The sequence below is a fragment of the Carcharodon carcharias genome, chromosome 18, assembly GCF_017639515.1.
Source record: "Carcharodon carcharias isolate sCarCar2 chromosome 18, sCarCar2.pri, whole genome shotgun sequence".
NCBI classification, from domain to species: Eukaryota; Metazoa; Chordata; class Chondrichthyes; order Lamniformes; family Lamnidae; genus Carcharodon; species Carcharodon carcharias.
This window is the reverse complement of record NC_054484.1, coordinates 44,493,310-44,513,934: the sequence shown is the minus strand read 5'-3', so window position 1 is coordinate 44,513,934 and position 20,625 is coordinate 44,493,310. Positions and strand designations below refer to the sequence as shown.

General features: G+C 38.3%; 2 protein-coding genes and 1 long non-coding RNA gene across 3 annotated transcripts in view; 1 reads left to right on the top strand and 2 right to left on the bottom strand.

The window, feature by feature from the left end:
* kpna1 (karyopherin alpha 1 (importin alpha 5)) overlaps positions 1–13,838 on the top strand; it is a 52,987-nt gene extending 39,149 nt beyond the window's left edge. The window contains exons 10-14 of the mRNA XM_041211198.1: positions 3,088–3,166; positions 4,938–5,063; positions 5,323–5,450; positions 8,469–8,647; positions 11,856–13,838. Coding sequence (XP_041067132.1) covers positions 3,088–3,166; positions 4,938–5,063; positions 5,323–5,450; positions 8,469–8,647; positions 11,856–12,046 — 703 coding nt within the window. The 3' untranslated portion in view covers positions 12,047–13,838. The remainder of the gene's footprint in view (positions 1–3,087; positions 3,167–4,937; positions 5,064–5,322; positions 5,451–8,468; positions 8,648–11,855) is intronic.
* fam162a (family with sequence similarity 162 member A) overlaps positions 1–20,625 on the bottom strand; it is a 49,153-nt gene that overhangs the window by 14,243 nt on the left and 14,285 nt on the right. The window lies entirely within an intron of this gene.
* Positions 14,275–20,565, bottom strand: LOC121290590. The gene is made up of 3 exons (XR_005945848.1): positions 20,466–20,565; positions 14,743–15,084; positions 14,275–14,383 (listed from the first exon to the last, which is right to left on the bottom strand). It is a non-coding gene; the product is annotated as an uncharacterized LOC121290590 (long non-coding RNA).

The following is a 20,625-nucleotide window of genomic DNA, read 5'->3' as shown; positions in this document are numbered from 1 at the left end:
TTGTCATGGAATTGCTATGTTCATCTAAACCATTGGATCAGACAGAAGGAGTCTTGCTTTATCCGAAGAACAACATTTTCATTGATCCAATCCTCCTCTAATATTGCATGGAAGTGTTAGCTTGAACTGTACGCTCAATTTCTGGAGTGGGCCTTGAGCCCACATCATTCTTGAAGTGTGTTTCAATTGATCTAAGGTAACAGTTTGGAAATCCAGGAGACTCCATTATGTAATGGAAAATGAAGAGCTAGGTATGCCTCATTAGGTGATTAAGCTTTTTAACAAATAATGTTTAGTTATAGCATTGGACCAGACTTGAGAACAACATTGGTACGATTTTTAAAAATTTATTCATGGAATGTGAACTTCGCCGGCTGGGCCATCATTTATTGCCCATCCCTATTTGCCCTTGAGAAGGTGGTAGTGAGCTACTGCCTTGAACCGCTGCAGTCCATGTGGTGTGGATATACCCACAGTGCTATTAGGAAGGGAGTTCCAGGATTTTGACCCAGCGACAGTGAAGGAAGGGCGATTATACTTCCAAGTCAGGACGGTGAGTGACTTGGAGCAGAACTTCCAGGTGGTGGTGTTCCCATCTATTCTCTGCCCATGTTCTTCTGGATAGTAGTGGTCGTGGGTTTGGAAGATGCTGTTGAAGGAGCCTTGGTGAATTCCTGCAGTGCATCTTGTAGATGGTACACACTGCTACTGTGCGTCAGTGGTGGAGGGAGTGATTGTCTGTGGATGTGGTGCCAATCAAGTGAGTGTTGTGGGAGCTGCACTCATCCAGGCAAGTGTGGAGTATTCCATCACACTCCTGACTTGTGGTTTTAATCATAGGGGCGGTAGTATGGGAAATTCTCACTGACTCTTCTAACTAATAAATAAGAAAAATAGTCATTTGGTAGTACAGGACTTGAGTATTGCTGAGAAAGATACAAGTCTAACCTTTTCATCTTGTACTCATCAGGACACTCTCAAGAATACCAATATGATTTATACAGTATGTGAAGAGAGTGCTGATTGGCTGGCAAGTGGTGTTGCCATGGTGAATGCACCACTGATGGTGACTGACAGTTAACTGCCAAGCATTGTTTGACCCTAATTGGTCAAGGCATTGCCCTTGTGAAACAAAATAAGCCATTTGCTGACTCTTTGGTCAAGGCATTGCCTTGACCAATCAGGGCCAAGCTGCTTGGTTTAAATTTCAAACATGCTTGGCAATTAAATATCAGTCACCATCAGTGGTGCATTCTCCATGGCAAAACCACTTGCCAACCATATTCTTGCCAGTGTCCTGATGAATGCAAGACGAAAAGCTTAGACACCTTTTTTTGCTTTCAGCAATAAATAAGCAAAGGATGAAAAATGGCCCAATGATGCTCATGTCAGTTCAGCCCAGCATCCAGCTGCATTTTGAATGCCCTTGACAGTTTATTCTGAATGTCCACCACCCTTCGTGCATTTGATTTTCCTGTCTAATACTCACTTTTTAAAATTAATAAAGAGTAATTTAAAAGTGTCCTGTTGGTATAATTTGCTTTCAAGCTGAATTCTGAGTTTACCTTTTATGTGCAATTTAATACTCCAGTTGAGGCTCCGAAGCCTTTTCTTTAAACTATATTGCAATGTGTGTTTTTCTTTCCTAAAACTTGTAACTGGTATTCACAGCAGAATAGTTTCCACGAACAGACTGAATTTCCTTTTAACTGAAATATGCACCTTTATGGATGTCATGCCATAAATAATTGTGCCATCATTAATGCTATGATGTACTGGAAATCATGGGATATGCCCATCAAGTTTTCTGTCTCCTCTGGGATCATTAGACGCCACTTTGTTAGAACCATATGAAATACAAGGATTGTTTCAAGTAAGATAACACATCAGGAAAAGCAAAAAGTTAGAAAAACAATATTTCAACTTAAAACTCCACAAGAGCTTAAATAGCCTTTTATTAGAAAGCATTTTATGTAATGCATTATGTAACTAGGTTTTGAAAGAAACAATAATGATGCATGGATGACATAGTTTGTCAACCATATGTCAATTTAGAACTGAACTAGAGAGCTTCAATCAAAAACCCTCTTAGATTTGCTGGTAATAATTAAGACCAAGGACACAGTGGAGCATATCATTCCATAGCATGATAAACAGATGTTTTACTGTCATCTATTTACTGACCTGTTATTGCATAAGCACATGAGACAAATCCTGTATGACCTGACTAATATATAGACCAAAACAACCTTGTCTGCCTCGCAGTCAACTGGACCCCAGCCTCTATTTTGAAATTTGGTTAAGAAAAGTAGCCCCATTTTTAATTCTGCATATTTAAAAAATATAATTACCTTGGTTTTTGTTTTGCAGTCTGATGTAACAAAAATCTCCCAACTTTACACCACTTTTCACTACCCCTGTGGTGAAGACATACTCATCATTTTTAACATAAATTTACATGACATGGAATATGGGGGATTGCTGCCACTGTCATTTTTGTATTTTCAATTGTCACAAGACAGGCAAGGTGACTTTTGCGGAATATTTTGCAAGGACCCTGCTATCTGCTATTTGTTTGTTTGACTGCTTGTTGAAGCAGCTCCACCTACCCAATAACCTGTGCTCTCAGCTGATGTGATTACCTGCATTCTTTACTTGAGTAGGAAAGATAAACATGCAAGTGTCAGTATTTGAACTTTGAGTCAGTATGTTCCTCCATAGTGACTAGAAAAATAATTATATAGTTTTGTTTTCCCTTCATTTATTGCACTGCTTTTATCTTTTATAGAGTTTTAACTTCCACCTTAACCACTGTTATATTGAAGATGTTCTATCATTGTGTTTGTCAATTTCCAGTACGCTCACACCATTGAAATTTGTTTCAATATTTTCCTATACTAATTTTCCCCAGTAATATGCCCCTCCGAAAAGCTAGTAACAAGTTTCTACAGACATAGTACAAATAGAATTTTGGTGCTTTAGGAGACAATTTGACATCCAGTCAGTGTCTCAATATGTAAGTAGAACTTGGATCTAAAGGGATTTTTTTTTTGTTCAGTAATTTTCCTCAATGTGCTTTCCTGACAGGCACTGTGACTATAAGGTGATCTCACCAGCTTTACGTGCAGTAGGAAATATTGTAACAGGCGATGATACACAGACTCAGGTAAGTGCAGGGAAAGGTAAAATGAACAAACTTTGAAGCATGTCAGGGGTAGTTCAGATGTGTAAAAAGTAAAGGTGGCAAAGCACCACGAGGAAAGATCATATCAGTGAATGGTATAATTTCATTTTTATGTAATTGATAAAATGTTACAACTTAAACATTTTTATAGCACAACTTGTGTAGTAAAGTATCTCAGTACTTCACAAGGTGTAAGGAAATGATGACAGTATAATCATTTGTATTTTTGAATCCTTGAATTAACTCAAGTACTTGTCAAAGTTTATCATTATCCAATCAATTCATCAATCAGGATTCAAGTGCCACCAATATGGTAAGATGTTGAGTTTTAATAAGATTTTAAGATGGGTTATAACATTGCTAAGTAGTGAGTACTGGTTCAAATTGGGCAGGACAGCTGGCAATCAGCCCTTTCTTCCACTTCTCTACTTGGTGCCCAAGCCGTCTTAACTTCTCAAACCCTTCAGTGTTTGATTGGAGTCTTCCTCCGGACTTTTTTTCCATTGCCTACTGTCCTGAACCCTCCCAAAGTCTGTTACTTTTTATCCTTTTTCAGGGGTGGTTACTTCGACGGATTATTGACAAGGCCTTATGGACCTATAAATATTTGCTTTATTTCAAACTACTCTGAGATGTTGAGTTCTTTGCCTAAACTTTGAGTTGAAAGTCCCACCTTTTAATATCATTCACTTTCCATTAGCTTCTTGAGCCTTTGTGCATACCTTCTGACCTTATTCAGTTTTACCTCATCTTTTCCTTATCACCCCTCAAGCTGTTCTCCCTAACCAGTTTCGGCATCTCCAATAAATTCTTTCTCCGGCTTCAAACTAATTCCCAAAAGTTTCATTAGCTGTTCTATTCCACTATCAGTTATTTGTCTAAGGCTGTTTATGATAGTTCCTAACAAGTTATTCATAATGGTGATTCAGTTCATTGTCCTTATTCCTTATCAAGCTGTTGGACATGGTGTTGTTCCTAAAATAAGTTCTATTCTACATCCACACTGATGAACTCGTGTACTTCAAGCATCTTAATTAAGCACGGTTAAATGAAAGTTGTTTAAGTATTTACTAGATGTCATCTTACTAGGCCTATCATGGGACACCTTTCTGAGCTATCCATCACTACATAAGACTAATTATCCCATTAACCATGTTTCTATTAACCTTGAGCAATTTCCAGTAAAATGAAACTTACAGCACTAACCTATTCCCTTACCAATTTCAAGCTGATTTTATATATACTAAACGTATTTCTCATTTCAACTTGGATTTCAAAGTAGGCAAAAGCATGTTTGGAAGAAGAGGTTTTTTTTTTTGAGACACAGGGAGTCAGAAGCCAGGGACATAGTGGCTTAGAGTAATTGCTGGTAGTGGTGGAGAGAATGAGATAAGGGATGAAGTGAGAAGCAGGGGATGCATATGGGGACTCCTTGGATAAGTTGGAATCCTGAAGATTAAGATTCAGTGGAATGCCATTACACTTGAGCCCAGCTTTGCAATGCTAGGCTGAAGTTATTTCACTTATTGCAAAGCTGCAAGTTATTTTAAATAATTTCCTTTAGGGAGATCTCTGATTGCTTAGTCCTAGCATGCTTTGGATTGAGATTGATATCCAATTTCCAAATTTGCTGCCACTGTTAAATGTTCATGCACACCTAAAACCACTTGCTTGACTCAACTGGCATTGTAAATGTATACTTAATGATTTGATCTCTTTCTCTTTCTCCACCATTCCCCTGCCTGCCCTCCAGGTAATTTTAAATTGCTCTGCTTTGCAGAGTTTATTGCACTTATTGAGCAGCCCAAAAGAGTCGATCAAAAAGGAAGCGTGTTGGACCATCTCAAATATTACAGCAGGCAATAGAGCACAGATACAGGTATGCTTCAATTTTCTACAGATGTATCAGTTACTAAACTTTAAAGGTTTTTCTCGCATGAGCAGTACTTGCTGGTGCTGTATTACTTCCCTACATCTGTTTGTGTCCTGGTGTCAACTGCTTACCATGCAGTTTAGTCATGTAAATGGTGGCATCTCTGGAGCTTAAGATGGTGGCTTTCCATAGAAGAACAAAGTTGATAATTTTAATGAATCCTAGTTGAATGGTACTTTTAAAAAAACATTTTTAACATTTGCAGGCTGTGATAGATGCCGACATCTTTCCTGTCCTAATAACTATTCTACAGACGGCAGAATTCCGGACAAGGAAAGAAGCTGCTTGGGCCATTACCAATGCAACATCTGGTGGAACTCCTGAACAAATCAAGTAAGACTTTTTTTCTGCATTGAATCTTTGGTTTTGTTCATGAAAAGACACATCTAATGTTTAAACATGCATTATGCTCTTGAAATGTTTTCCATTGATTCTCTCGGCCACCTGCCCAATTTTTACATGGTCCACTCTTCTAGTGGTTCCCTCTGTTTGACCTGGGATTGACACTGCTGCTCGCTTTCATATGCTTTTCCCCCCTCATCTGCCAATTTTCAGTTTGTTTTTCTGCTACTGTTGTGGATAGTTGGTTTTCCTCATGTGCAGACTTCTCATTTCAGCTCAGTTGCTCAGGGAGCCCTTGTAATTTTTAAGGCTCAATTATAAATGGGACTGCAGTTCAACTCATTCAACATTTTGACTACAGGGCAAAATTTGTCACTGGGTATCCTGGTTAATTTCCAAGATTTTGTCACTGCCTGGCCTCCTGTACCTGGACTCTAAAGATATGAGGGGCAGGGACAAACAAACATAACTAAGTAGTTCAAACATCTGAAAGTGAAAGACTAAATGGATAACTAAAGGAAATGCAATGTGTGACAAAGGGAGAGAGAAAAACAGTGGGTATATTCCACTTGTATTAAAAAAAGTTAATGAAGACTTGAGAATAAAAATAAAGACATTGATTTCTATAATTGTAATTTCAAAGTTTTCCTTTTAAATGCAACAGCATGTAGATTCACCTTGAATGTCAGAAGTGCCGAGTAGGTGATCCACCTTGACCTCATCCTGAGGTTCCCAGCATCTACAGATGCCAGACTTCAGCCAATGATTTTTCACTTCATGTGATATTATTAACAGCTGAAGGCACTGGATACAGCAAAGACTGTGGGCTCCAATAACATTCCTGGCTGTAGTACTGAAAACTTGTGCTCCAGAACCAGCCTTATCCCTAGCAGTACAGCCACAACACTGGCATCTCAAAACTTTGTGGAAAATTGCCCAGGTATATCCTGTCCACAAAAAGCAGGTGAAATCTAACCCAGTTAGTTACCACCCCATCAGTTTACTCTCAATCATCAGCATAGTAATGGGTGTCATCAACAGTGCAATAAATTAGCACTTACTCAGCAATATCCTCCTCCATTTGTGCTCTGCCAGGACCATTCAGCTCCATACCTCATTATAATTTTGTCTAAACATGGACAAAAGAGCTGAATTCCAGAGGTGAGGTAAGAGTGACTGTTCTTGGGGGGGGTGGGGGGGGGGGGGGGGGGGGGGTACTCGACCAAGTTTGACAACAAGGAATCCTAGTCAAATGAAGTCAGTGGGAATTGTGGGGGGAATGGTGGAAGTGAACTCTCCACAGGTTGGAGTTATACCTAGCATAAGTGATGGTGGTTGTGTTGTTGGAGACCAATAATCTCAGTTCCAAGACATCAATATAGGAGTTCCTTAGGGTAGTGTCCTAGGGCCAACCATCTTCACTGCTTCATCATTGACCTTTTCCCCATCAGGTCAGAAGTGGGAGGTTCACTGCACAATGTCTAGTTACATTCACAACTCGGGTAATGAAGCAGTCCATGTCCATGTGCAGCAAGACCTGAACAAAATTCAAGCTTGGACCTTAAGTGGCAAGTAACAGAAAGTACTAGGCTGTGACCATCTCCAACAAGAGTTAATTCACTGCAATACTATCACTGAATCCTCAAATATCAACATCCTGGGGGGGGTTACCATTTACCCGAAACTGAACTAGACTAGCCAGATAAATACTGTGGCTACCAAGAGCAGGTCAGCAACTGGAAATTCTGCAATGTAGCTTGCCGCCTCATTTCCTAAGCCAATCCACCATCTCCAAGCACAAGTCAGGAGTGTGATAGAATACACTCATTTTGCTGGAGAGGTGCAGCTCCAACAACACTCATGAAGCTCGACACCATCCTGGACAAAGCAGCCCATTGAACTGACACTCCATCCACTGCCTTAAACGTCACTGCCTCCACCGTGAGTGTGCAGTGGCACGTCCTAACTGAGATGCAGAGCAGCAACTCGCCTAGCCCGTTGCAACAACACCTTCAAAACATGTGACGTATAGCACATAGAAGGACAAGGGCAGCAGGCACATGGGAACATCACCACTTGTCAGTTTCCCTCCAAATGATGCATCATCCATTAACAGTTCTTTTACTGTTACTGGGTCAAAATCCTGTAACTCCCTCCATAACAATGCAGTGGGTGTACCTGCACCAAAAGGTGACTCACCACCACCATAAGGGCAATTTGAAATGGCAATAAATGCTGCCCTTGCCAACCAGTGATGCACTCATACTATAAATGAATAACATTCCAAAGATTCACATGGAATAAACTTTGAAATGCAATCACTAATGCTCTAGAGGCATCCACCCCAGCCATTTTGTACCTGCAACTTACCAAAAGTAACACATGTATCACAAGTAAATCTGTGTTTTGAAATAAAAACACAAAATGCTGGGAAAAAACTCAGCAGGTCTGACAGCATCTGTGGAGAGAGAAACAGTTAATGTTTCAAGTCTGTATGACCCTTCTGAGTTCCGCTAATGTAACACTTATCCAGTACTTAGACTATACACTTTAAGCCTTGTAAGGAATATGGTATACAGTTTATAGTACCATAACTGACCGTTAATGGATCTTATCCGTGAATATCTTCAAAACTTGATAGTTTGGACCTTAGTTAAAAAACCTTTTTTTATTAGGTTGAAGTAGAGTCTGTGCTCAGTTGCTTCTTTAATGAGGCTAGATTATAAGTAGGAATTCATGGTTTACATGGATGCATCTGATGAGGTGATCAATGAATGGAAGAGAAATCTTGTTTGAGACACGAGCTATTCTCACAGGAAATGGCATGCACTATGAGTGTGAAAGCACCAGTGTTTTGTGGGCATTTGGTAAACCGTATTTATAAATGAGATGTTTTACTGACCACAACCCTGTGCACCCTAGCCCTGGACCAAGAACTCATTAACCAGTATTTCTGTGTGCCAGTATGGGATTAAGATTTGATTGTATCCCTTCTATATTCTTCTTCAGATATATAGTGGAATTGGGCTGCATTAAACCATTGTGTGACTTGCTGACTGTTATGGATGCAAAGATCGTTCAGGTGTCACTGAATGGTTTGGAGAATATCCTTAGACTGGGTGAACAGGAAGCTAAACAAAATGGAACAGGAATAAATCCTTACTGTGCATTAATAGAGGAAGCCTATGGTGAGTTGATATTGAGAATTATTAAGGTTCATGTACAATTAACAGAAAAATAAGTTGCATAAAGGTTTAAGTTGCTTCCTTTGTGCAATTGCAGAAAGTACATTATGGCAATGGTACTTTTAAATATTTTGTTAATATTCTTTAAACATAGCAAAGAAACTATCTTGCAGCAATGGGGCAGTAATTCTATCCATCATAGGAAAGATTCCGTAAACACAAACTGTTCAACCCACAACTGTTTAATTTGTCTATGTCCCTGCCTTGAAGTTGAAATGTAATAAAAGTAGACAGGAATTAACCATTACAAGGACATTTGTATGTGTTTTAATTTTTTAAGCTCCTAAGAAATGTTTTTAAAAATTTGTAAAAATAGTGTGCATGTGAAGCATAATTGTTCTTAATCTGAAAATCAACCAGCAACTTTACTGAAGAAGAGAATTTGAATTATGAATCACTGCAAGCCACTGACTAATTTACACTTCTCTGCCGTTAGCTTTGCAAAAACTGCATTTCATCCTAGATCATATGATTTCCATGAGGTTGTTGCATTTGCACATTATCCATTAAATACACCAAGAATATTTAGTAATTAGTATTGTTAAAAGGCATAATGTGGTAATTGTTAATGACTGTCAATCAATCTCTTTTGCCCAGAAAGTGAGCGACTAAACTGTGGCGTCTTAATCCTTGAGTTGAGTTATTGGAAATGTTAAATTTAGTTTTTTTTTGTCTTTTTTTTAAACCTATCCCTCTCCAATGTTTCTACATTCCTCTTTCTGTACCTGCTTTAATGTTGAATAAAAAAGTGAGCGAATTCATTAATGGGATGTGGCAGCATTTATTGCCATTCCTAATTGCCCTTAAAGGTGGTGGTGGTGAGGAAAAAGGGGGATACAAAAGGGGTGAAGATAGAGGAGCGTGTTCGTGGTCTGAAGTTGTTGAACACACTCTCCTCTACCTTCCATCCCCTTTTTTTAATCCCCTCTTTTATCCACTTATTTCCATTTTTATTCAATTTATTTTTTGTTTCATCTCTTTTATCTTCCTTCTTTGATTTCCACTCCCCCCCCCCCCCCCCCCCCCCCGCTTCTGGGTTTTGATTCTCCCCTCACCCTCAAAAGGGCCATCTGTTACTTGTTCCATGTTGTTCTTTCACAGACTGCTGACCCATGCTCTACTATTAGTACATTCTGCTTTCTTACCTATATGCTACTATCAGCACGTCCTTTAACCCTTGCCACTACCATTAACACTCCCTTTGTCTTTTTGTCCATGACATCTTTGTCAATCTCTCTTAGCCCCCACCTATCACAGGCCTTCTTTCCAGCTTCACCTGCTCCACCCCCTTTAAACAGTGTATATTTCATCACATTTCTACTTCTCCTTAGCCCAGAAACTTAAAACCTTAACTCTGTTTCTCTCTCTCCGCAGACATTGTCAGACTTGTTGAGTTTTTCCAGCATTTTCTGTTTTCATTTCAGATTTACAGCATCTGCAGTATTTTGTTTTTATTTAACATTTTTTATTTGCAGTAATTCTAATGAAACTTCACACTTTAATTGCTCACTTTCTGGGCATAAGAGGTTGATTGGCAGTCATTAACAATTATCACATTATGCCTTTCAACAATGCTAATTACTAGATTTTCTGTGACATGTTTAATGGGTAATGTGCAAATGCAACAATCTCATGGAAATCATCAGAAGGTCAAGGATGAGATGCAGTTTTTGCAAAGCTAGTGGCAATTAGCCAGTGGCTTGCAGTGATTCATAATTCACTCTCCTCCTCAGTCCTTGTTTTTACAATTGTTTAAATTAATTGATTATGGAGATATAGTTGTACTCCCTGTTCGCCAAGGTTCTAGATCCTCAGTTGCTCTCAATTTTGTTAACAGCTCACAATTCCAGCATTTTTAGTGAACAAAAATTCCTAAAACCTAAATGCACGTGCACCAGTCTAGCTAACAGGTCCTGCTGTGTTATGCCCTATACCCGCTAAATCCAGGCGAGAGATTTAGAATCATAGGTTACAGCTCAGAAGGAAGCTACACAGAACCCAAGTAGAACCAATCTGAGAAACTGCCCATACTTTCTACAATTTCTTTCCCTCTAACCATTTATCAATCCAATTTGCAATTCCTAATTTCATAGCCATAATCTGCTCCAATAGTCTCATGTCAAAGACGTTTTAAAAGCGCACACATACACTATTTTCCCCATCCATCATAGTTTTAACTTCCTCAAAGAACATGTAGGTATCTTTCCCTCTTCCTTTCTGAAATTCATGTTGGCTGTTCCTCTCTCCATCTAAATATTTAAACTATGTAGATGCCAAACTCTTTACTGCCACAGATGTTAGTTAACTGGCTCGTCATTTTCCAGGTTAACCATTTTCTCTTATATAAAAGTAAGTATTAGTTTGGCTACTCTGTCCTCTGGCACACATCCATTCTTAATAAAACTGGAAGTATATTTTATAGGGCTTTTGCTATTTCCCCCATTCCCCTCATAATCCTTAATGTATCCCACCAGATCCTGACACCTTGGCCTCCTTTAGTTTACCCTTTCTAATGCTTTTCTTTTTATTTATGATATCTCTCATCTCATGTAGTTTTAGACCGGCAAGTGACCCAAAACTGGCTCCTCCCATAATCCAAATAATGAAGCTGGTGAATTTTGGCTGATCATAGCTGTTCACGGAGGCTTTACAAATTGAGCTTTTTTTTTAAACTTGTACAGGCACTGTGAAATTTTATATACTAAAAAATTGAATGGAGTACACCAATGAAATTAATAAATGGCTCAGTATCATTTTTTTTAGTGAATTTGTGATTTATAAAATCTAGTCACTTACAGGTGGAGAGCTAGAGACACATTAAAAATGCTTATTTTGTGATAAACCAATTTTGGTTACATTTAATGAAGCTGCAGGTATCACACCTAAATGCAGCAATGAATATTTTTTAAAGAAGTTAAATAATTAAGTTCTATTACACTGACCCGATTGTGCTGGTTCATGAAAGGTTTTACATTTGTAATTATGCAAATATATTTAGATGAAAATTTGAATCATCACTTTGTAAAAACTACAATTTCAAGTTAAATACAATTTGTGCCAAGTTTCCCAGTCACCCAAAGTAGAAGCTCTGTTCCAAAGTGTTTAAAAGAAAAATCTTTCACTTTTTACTTTTTTTCTAAACCTTCTGCAGGTTTGGATAAGATTGAATTCCTGCAAAGCCACGAAAACCAGGATGTTTATCAAAAAGCGTTTGATCTAATAGAGCATTATTTTGGTACAGAAGAGGAGGAAGATGCCAATATTGTCCCACAAGTCGATCTTAATCAGCAGCAATACATCTTTCAACCGCACGAAGCTCAGATGGAGGGCTTCCAGCTGTAAGCACGATCACTGAGGACTACTGACTCCACTTGAGACACACACACACTTCTCCCAGCGCTGTTGGGACTGACAAGTTTGTGGGAGGGGGGATAAGAAGGAACTGCACCTGGACACAGTGATAATTATACACCTATACAGGTGAATGATGCTAGTAAGAACTTGCTCAGATAGCTGGTTCTTATTAACAAAAGGTTGTATGTAGGTGTATAGAAAAGCACGTATTTACATACAGCACACTCTACAAAGCTACATTTGGGAACCACACAAAAAGTATGCTATATATGAAGGTTGTATTCTTGTGTGTATAATAATGTATGTATATAAACATTCAAATAGGGGTTAGGGAAAACTCAGCAAATTTGCACCACCTGACTCTTCCATCTTAAATACTTGTATCCTTTGCTGTGGCTCTGTTCTTTCTATTGTGATGTTTAATATTGCTGATTTTTTTTTTGTTTGTAAAAATCAAACTGGTGCAATATCAATGTAGGTAAACTGATGGACTGTCTACCCAGTAATGCCCTGCATCTAATAACTTTTCACTTACATTTTATATAGTTAATGACAAATCTATTAGAAACAGAATTGTGATCATTCCTTACTGTGGTTTAATTGAGAGATGGCTGGTCTTGGAGTTATGAACATTACTTCCTTCTGCTCAGTTTTATCAATCTGGCAAATCGCACCAGTGACGAGATCCACTGAACTACTTAACCTTTACTTTGTGGAAATTCTAAACATAATGTAAAAGAATTTTTTGTAGCTCCATATTTTAAAATGTTCTTGTGAAAATTAGACAAGATTTCTGTTGGAGTTGTAAAGCAGAGAAATTTAAGTTCATACGCATAAGGGTCTGTGATTGGTAGTGAATTATATTGCATCCATGAGAAAATCAGCAATTCAGCAGTAGGAAATATTGGAACTACACTGGCAACACCTGAAGTGGCTAGTATACAGTAATTGCACTGGAGAGTCATTGAGTAGAGGTTTATTCTAGAACCCATTCTGATATCTGTATGCGTTTAAAATGTATTTAGCGCACTGTGTACATTAGAACCAGAAATCATTTGCTTGTTAGTTCATATTAATTAAAATCCTCTTACCACTTAGGAACAGTGTTCGGGGCAATGTAACTGCCTTTCTTTTCAGAACAAGGTTAAAATAAGCCCATTCCAGCTTTCCTTACCTCTGATGTTATCTTAATTTGTAGTCTAATGATTTAGTGAGTGCAAACTGGAGGGAAGTTAGATGGAAGAAATGGTTTGCACTGAAAAGCCATGAAGAACAATCGCAGCAGAATCTGAACAAGAGGTGTCACCAAAATGGCTGGACAGTATATTTTTGAAGGACTGTCACTTTACAAATCTTTCATTGATGCAAATCAATGGCAATCATCCTGTTCAACTGACCTTGTCATTTCAACCTTCTAACAAACTACCAATGTTCATCACTTGGATAATTATTTTCCTATTATGTAAGAAAAGAAAGACTACTGGTTTAGGCTTGAGACCCAAAAGCTGGAATTGTGTTTTGATGTCAGTGTCATGTCATTGCCTGCACGTGTAAAGAGATCGTATGGCTATTAACAGTTATTTTGCTGCGGTTTCATGCTGGGGGTGCAGTTAATACAGTTTTGTGACCATACTCTTGATACTATGATTAATACCGATTTCTTGTACTTCATTGGTACTTGCTACAATTTCTTCTAGGGATGTAAGTTGCCCTGGTCAAGATCCAGTTGTATAAAGGAGTTGCTGTGTGCTTTCTAAAATATAACTTTAATATGCCATTATTTCTCTTTAAAGATCTTTTTGTTCTAATTAATATCTGAAGCCAATTAATTCACTTCCCTCTCAAGATGTTGCTGTGTTGCACATTCTTCTATGCCTGAAGATACATTGGCAACTTGCCATTCAGGCCTTTGCCAGTCAGCTGCTCCAGGAGACATAGTGTGGCTCAATAGTGGTTGGACCAAGATTTGGGAGGAGATCACAAGTCACCATCTTTTTACAAGACCGAGTTGGAATCAGCAGCTGATCAAAGCAAACAGAGTAAATTTTTATCCGTACATTTCATGACAATTCACCGACCCTGTGCTACTCTATATAATTTTAGCATAGGCTTCATCTATTACCTAATCTAACTGGCCTCTCTTCCCTCTGTTTCCAAGTTACAAAATTGACAACCATACTGACCCTTTTTGCGTTTGCCACTTTGCCATGTGCTACCTGGTGAATTTGATCAGGGTGCAGGTGACCAGTAGTACATGACTACAGTTGACTTAGATTTCCTGTGTAAAATGAGAGCTGAGATTGGGGCAGCAAATGCAGTTATATCCTAGAAAATAAAGGTTAATACAGAATTTCACTAGGTATTAATGATTCTACCACAAACAATACTGCAAAGAGCAACAGCTCCTTTTTAAAATACTCAGCTATACATTGCCAATGCAACTATTACAAAGTACAGCAATTCCTCACTTAGGGTTGTAGTTGCATTCTTAAAGTATAACTTTAAGTGAAACGACATTAAACGAATCAGATTTTCCCTATCAGAATTAATTTATAACCTGGAGTTAGGTTCTTTTGGACATTGAGTCAAAAAAAAGTTGAAATACTGTATATGTACAGCACGTTCCTAAAGTAAATAACTTTTAAAATAAAAAGAAATGTAAATTTAAATAGGGTACTACTCACCAGTGATGGTTGGAGTGGTGGAGTTAACGGGATGGGGGACAGAATCATCAAGCTTGAAAAAAATTATCCAAAGACTGGAGGTTTTTTGTTGGTAAAGTATCTTGTAACAGTTAATATTATTGACTGCTTTATTCACTTTGGAACTGCATTCTCTGTTTGGATAGCCCCGGTGAAGCCATTGCTTCGTCAATAAGTCGGAAGTTAGACAATCATTTTGTTAACATTCAAGGGGCTGGTGTTTCAACAGCTTGCTTCAGTTTATTGTATCTCTGGTTGCATTAAATCTTCATTCGACAGTTCTCCGTGGGACTCAAGTAATTGCACCACGTCACCCTCCTTCACCTTTTCAAAATCAATTTACATGGCTAAGTTAACTTTGAATTGAACTTTGGGGACAATGTGAAGCCCCTCAAAGTTGTTGACACATTCGGGCCATGTTTTTCCCCACATGCCATTCACACACACCACCGTAACTTCATCCCATGAATCATCAATATTGTTGATACCCTTCAGGATGTTACAGTCACACCATAATTCCCCAATTATTCACCATCTGTTTCCTTAATGAGCTGGAAGAAGGTATGATGTAAATAATGAGCCTTGCATGTTGCTATTGCCCCGGATCCATTGGCTACAGCAATGAAGCTGTGTTGGATGGCAGGAAAGCAACCATAACATTTTCCAATAAGTCATCAAGGTTGATAGAATAACCTGGGGCATTATCCAAGTTAAGTAGTATCTTGAAGTCAGTATTTTATTTAGCACAATATTGCTTCCAGGCAGGGATGCCATGGAGAAAACCATTCTTGGAAAATTGTCTGAGTTATCCAGGCTTTCTTATTTGATCGCCAAATAACATACAGATGTTCCTTCGAACAGCTCTTCAAAAGCTTTGGTATCTGAGTGGTACACCACTAGGGCTTAAACTTGCAATTTCTTGCAGCGTTCCCACCAAGCCGAAGAGTTAAGCAACCTTTGGGTTTAAATCCTGGTGCTGGTTTTCCTCTTGGGGAAATAGATGTTCTTTGGACATTATTGGAAACATATGCCACAATCTCAGTTATGTTAAAGACTTGTTTCAGTAGGTAGCCACCTTTGGTAATTTTCTTTAGGGAATTTTTCTGCCACACCAGTACTGGAATGAGCTGTTTCACCTGTCACTTTGTTATGCAAATTGCAGTGCCTCTGAAAATATTTGAACCATTCACAACTAGCACCAAAACTTTGACTGTGAACTCTCACCCTGTTGATTCTTTTAAGTCGTCATACAAGCTTTTACTCAAATGATCATCATAATAAGGTTTTGTTCTTCCATCCAGGAAGCCAAGAGTCTTTTCATATTTTCCATGACGTTGCTTCCGGTACAACTTGGTAGCACTTATAGGTGAAATTTGCACCCTTTGATTTTTGTCAGCATTACTGTGAATTATTCTTGCCATTGCAGGAGATAACCCAAGTGCTCTCCCGATATCAACTGCTCATCGGCATCAAAATTCTTAAACCTCTTAATTTCTTAATTAATCGTTTTTCATGCTTTCTTACTACCAGACTCTCTCGTCAGTTATTGAGTGTTCTGACATGTTTATAAGGGAGTGAATCACTAAATTACGATAAAAAGTTACTGATCATGTGCTTCAAACAGCATCAAGATGGTATAGCAAGACTAATACTGAGGAGAGATGCTGGAAGGCTGCATCACAATACAACTGGTTAGCCTCTATATATACACCTCTATGTCTTGTGACAGAAAGTTCGCTGTGACCTGCTGTTAAAAGCATATGTTCCCTTTTGTATGAGTGACATTGTAACAAAACAGTATTGACGAAATCAATTTTAAGTGAGGAATTATTGTATCCAATTTTTGACATTGGTGGGCTAATATAACTTCTCAGGGGAAGGAAATTGCAGCAAGTCAGCCCTGAACAAACATTGCACATCTTATACAGTTCCAATTTTTGTTCTTCATCTTTGAACATGCTATTCACAGTATAGTTCAGCTTTAGTATCTTGAGCATTGTTACCGATAGGATTTTTTGGAAAAAATATAAATAGGAAATACTGTTTAATTAGCCTCTACCAAGGTTCATCGATGTGGCCAAATAGCATTTCTGCACTTAATAGTTTAGAGAAAAAAAAGTTTGTTTTGTAAATCTTGGTTTTGAAATCTATCTCATCCTTATTTTTTAAATGTTGCACTCTTTGAGATCATTTCCCAGGCTGTAGGACCAGTCTTAAACTGTTGTATTATTTCTGAAATTGACAGATAAGTGAAGACGATTTAAGGGTGGGGCGAATTGACATGTTTTGTCCATATAATAGTTCTGATTTTCTTCATTTCATTTTTATAATGTGAAACGTTTAACAATGAAGTTTTATGGCAGGGAGTTCAAAGATACCCTCAAGTTAGTGATAACTTTTTTTTTCTGATGAGCTGCATGTCCCTTATTAAGATAACAATGATCCATATGTATATTTGCAACATCTATGGAAGCTCATTGACATATATTATGTATGTCAATGACCTTCATAGATGTTGCAAATTGAATTTCACCAGTGTTCTTCAAACAGCTCTGTTCAGGTTATCCATGGAATAATTTATTGAACAAAAAAAACACATTTGATAATGTGCAAATTCTGTCAGCCATGGTTTAATTGCTAGCATTCTTGCCTCTGAATCACAGGGTCCTGGGTTCAAGTCACATTCCAGGACTAAGCCCAAAAATCAAGGTTGACACTCCAATGTAATACTGAGGTGTGCTGCACTGGTAGCGGTGCTATCTTTCCAATTGGATGTTAAACTGAGGCCCTGTTTACTCTTTCCGATGGACATAAAATTTCCTAAAGCACTATTTAGAAGAAGAATGGGGGTTATCCGTGGTGCCCTGGCCAATATTTACCTTTCAATTAAAATCGCAAAACCAGGTTATTTAGGTCTTATGACACTGCTTTTGTGGGAACTGGCTGTGGGCAAATTGTTGCTGTGATTCCTGCAACAGGAGCTACACTTTTATAAAGCACTTTGAAATGTCTGGTGGCCATGAAAGGCGCTATATAAATGCAAGGTTTTTTTTAAAGTCTTTTACATTTTGAGCATTATTTTAATAAGGGACCAATTAGTTATCATGTTTGAAAAGTGTTAGCTAGAGGATTCACCTTAACTTTGAAGTCTGCAGTAAGGACTCAGCATCGCCAGAATATTTTGTTTTCTTCAGTGTGCTAGATTTGCAACTTCATTTTGTTTACAGGAATATGAACTTGTTTATTTTTTTTGTCACTTGGGCTTTCTCCTTGCCAAATTTGATAGCTTTTTAAAATGTTAGCACAAGTGTCAACCAGTTTAGTCCTTTTGCTCTCTGACTGATTGCATAAAATAACATATTTGCCATTTGGCAAATAATGAAAATTTAATAAAAATATTATTTCTAGGTGGATGTTTGACATTTAATAGTGTGAATTACTGAGCTACTGTGAATTTCGTTGAGTCTTTTCTGTACAACCTAGGCCCCATTTGCCTTTTATACAGTGCAGTTGCAATATTTTAAATTCCACCATACACAGACACACCCATCTCTCTTGAGAAAACACAAGTTATTGAATGTTTGTTTCAACTCTAGATTTGGATCTTGCTCCACACAATATTTTCCCCTAAAAGAGGGGAGAGTTGTGGTCATAAGGATGGCGTGGTAGAGGGTAATAAAAATTTGATGAACTTCCGAACAGTTCTCTACATGGCTCACCATACCTTGAGCATGTATACAGAATGTTTTTTGAAAATGTATTGCCAGGGACAATTGGTGTTCACAAGGCAAGTAACTATTTTCCAGTGTTTAATGTAATGGGATTTTTTACAGAAGTTGTTTTAAAAGCTGTGATCTGTTCCAGGTCATTTTGGATAGGATTCTTAGGAGTGTTGCTACTGTCCAAATATGGATTAATTAAGGAAAGCTAGAATAGATTTTTTTTTAAGGGCAAATTGTGTTTAACTAACTTGCTTGAGTTTTTTTTGAGGTAAGAGGGCTGATGGACTTAAGGCATTTGATAAAGTACCACATAAAGGCTTGTCAGTAAAGTTGGAGCCCATGGAATAAAAGTGACAGTGGCAACGTGGATACAAAGTTGGCTGAGTGACAGGAAACAGTAGTGGTGAATGTTTGTTTCTCAGACTGGAGGAAGATGTATACTGGTGTCGGTGTTAGGACCACTTCTTTTCTTGATCTATATTAATGACCTAAATTTTGGTATACAGGACACAAATTTTACTACACTAACACCAGGATTGGGTATGTTGTTCTATGAGGAAAGGTTGGACAGGTTAGGCTTGATCCAATGGAGTTTAAAAGAGGTGACTTGAGACCTTTTTAATCCTGAGGAGTCTTTACAGAGTGGATGTGGAGAAGATGTTTTCTCTTGTGGGAGAATCTAGAACTAGGGGTCATGGTTGCTCGTTTAAGACTAAGATGGGGAGAAATATATTTTCTGAGGATCGTGAGTCTTTGGAACACTTCTTCAAAATGCAGTAAAAGCAGAGTATTTGAACACTTTAAGGCAGAGGTAGATAGATTCTTGATTAATAAGGGGGTTAAAGGGGTAAACAGGAACGTGGGGTTGAGGTTACAATCAGATCAGCCATGATCTTATTGAATGGCGGAGCAGGCTTGAGTGGCCTACTCCTGCTCCTAGTTCGTATGTTCAAAATTTGCAGTGGTGACACAAAACTTGGTAGCATTGTGAACTGTGAGGAGCATAGTGGTAAATTCCAAAAGGACTTGGGTAGGCTGGGAGAATGGGCAGAGAAGTGGCAGATAAACTTTAATGCAAAGTGTGAAGTAATATTTTGGTAGAGAGAATGAGGAGAGGCAATATAAAATAAAGGGTGAATTTTTTAGTGGGTGCATAAATCATTTGAAGGTGATGGGGCAGATTGAGAAAGCAGTAAATAAAGCATATTTATGGGATCTTGGGCTTCATAAATAGAGTACAAAAGCAAAGAAGTTATGAATCTGCATAAAACCCTGGTTCGGTCTCTTAACTGGAGTATTGTGTTCATTTCTGATCACATTTTAGGAGGGATGTGAAGGCATTAGAGAAGGTGCAGAAAAGATACATGAGAATTGTTCCAGGGATGAGGAGCTTCAGAAACAAGCAATGTGGATAGACTGGAGAAGCTGGGGCTGCTCTCCTTAGAACAAAGAAGATTGAGAAGTTTTGATAGAGGATTTCAAAATCATGAGGGGTCTAGGCAGAGAAGTTGGGGGGTGGGGGAAACTGTTCCATTGACAAGGGTTGAGAACCAGAGGACATCAATTTAAGGTGATTGGTAAAAGAAGCAGCAATGATATGAGGAAAAGCTTTCTTACTCAGCACGTGGTTAGGATCTGGAATGCTCTGCCTGAAAGTGTGGTGGAGGCAGATTCGATTGAGGTCTTCAGATGACTACCCATTTCTCTTTTGAAGTTAAAAATAATTGCAGAGTGACAAGGAAAAGGTGTGGGAGTGGGGCTAGGTGAATTGGTATTCCTGAGAGCCAGCACAGACACAATGAACTGAATTGCTGCTTCCTATGCTGTAACCTTATGATTATGAAATTTTTTAAAACAGTGCCATGAATTTGCCATTGTTGACGATGTATGTTTGGACCATATCTAGATGCAATTACAAAGGCTCTTAAGATGTTTCCATACTATAAACTTTGCTTGGATAATGTTTAAAATTATTTACAGTACCTGTGGCTCGGATATTGAGACATTGGTAACTTTTTTGACTTCATGAGTTCCCAGAGCAGCATCTTGTCTGCTGGAAGCACATATTGGAAATTCTCATTCTGTAAAGGGTGGGACAGTAGAGGATTGCAATCAAATTCAAAAATATTTAGATGTGATAGGC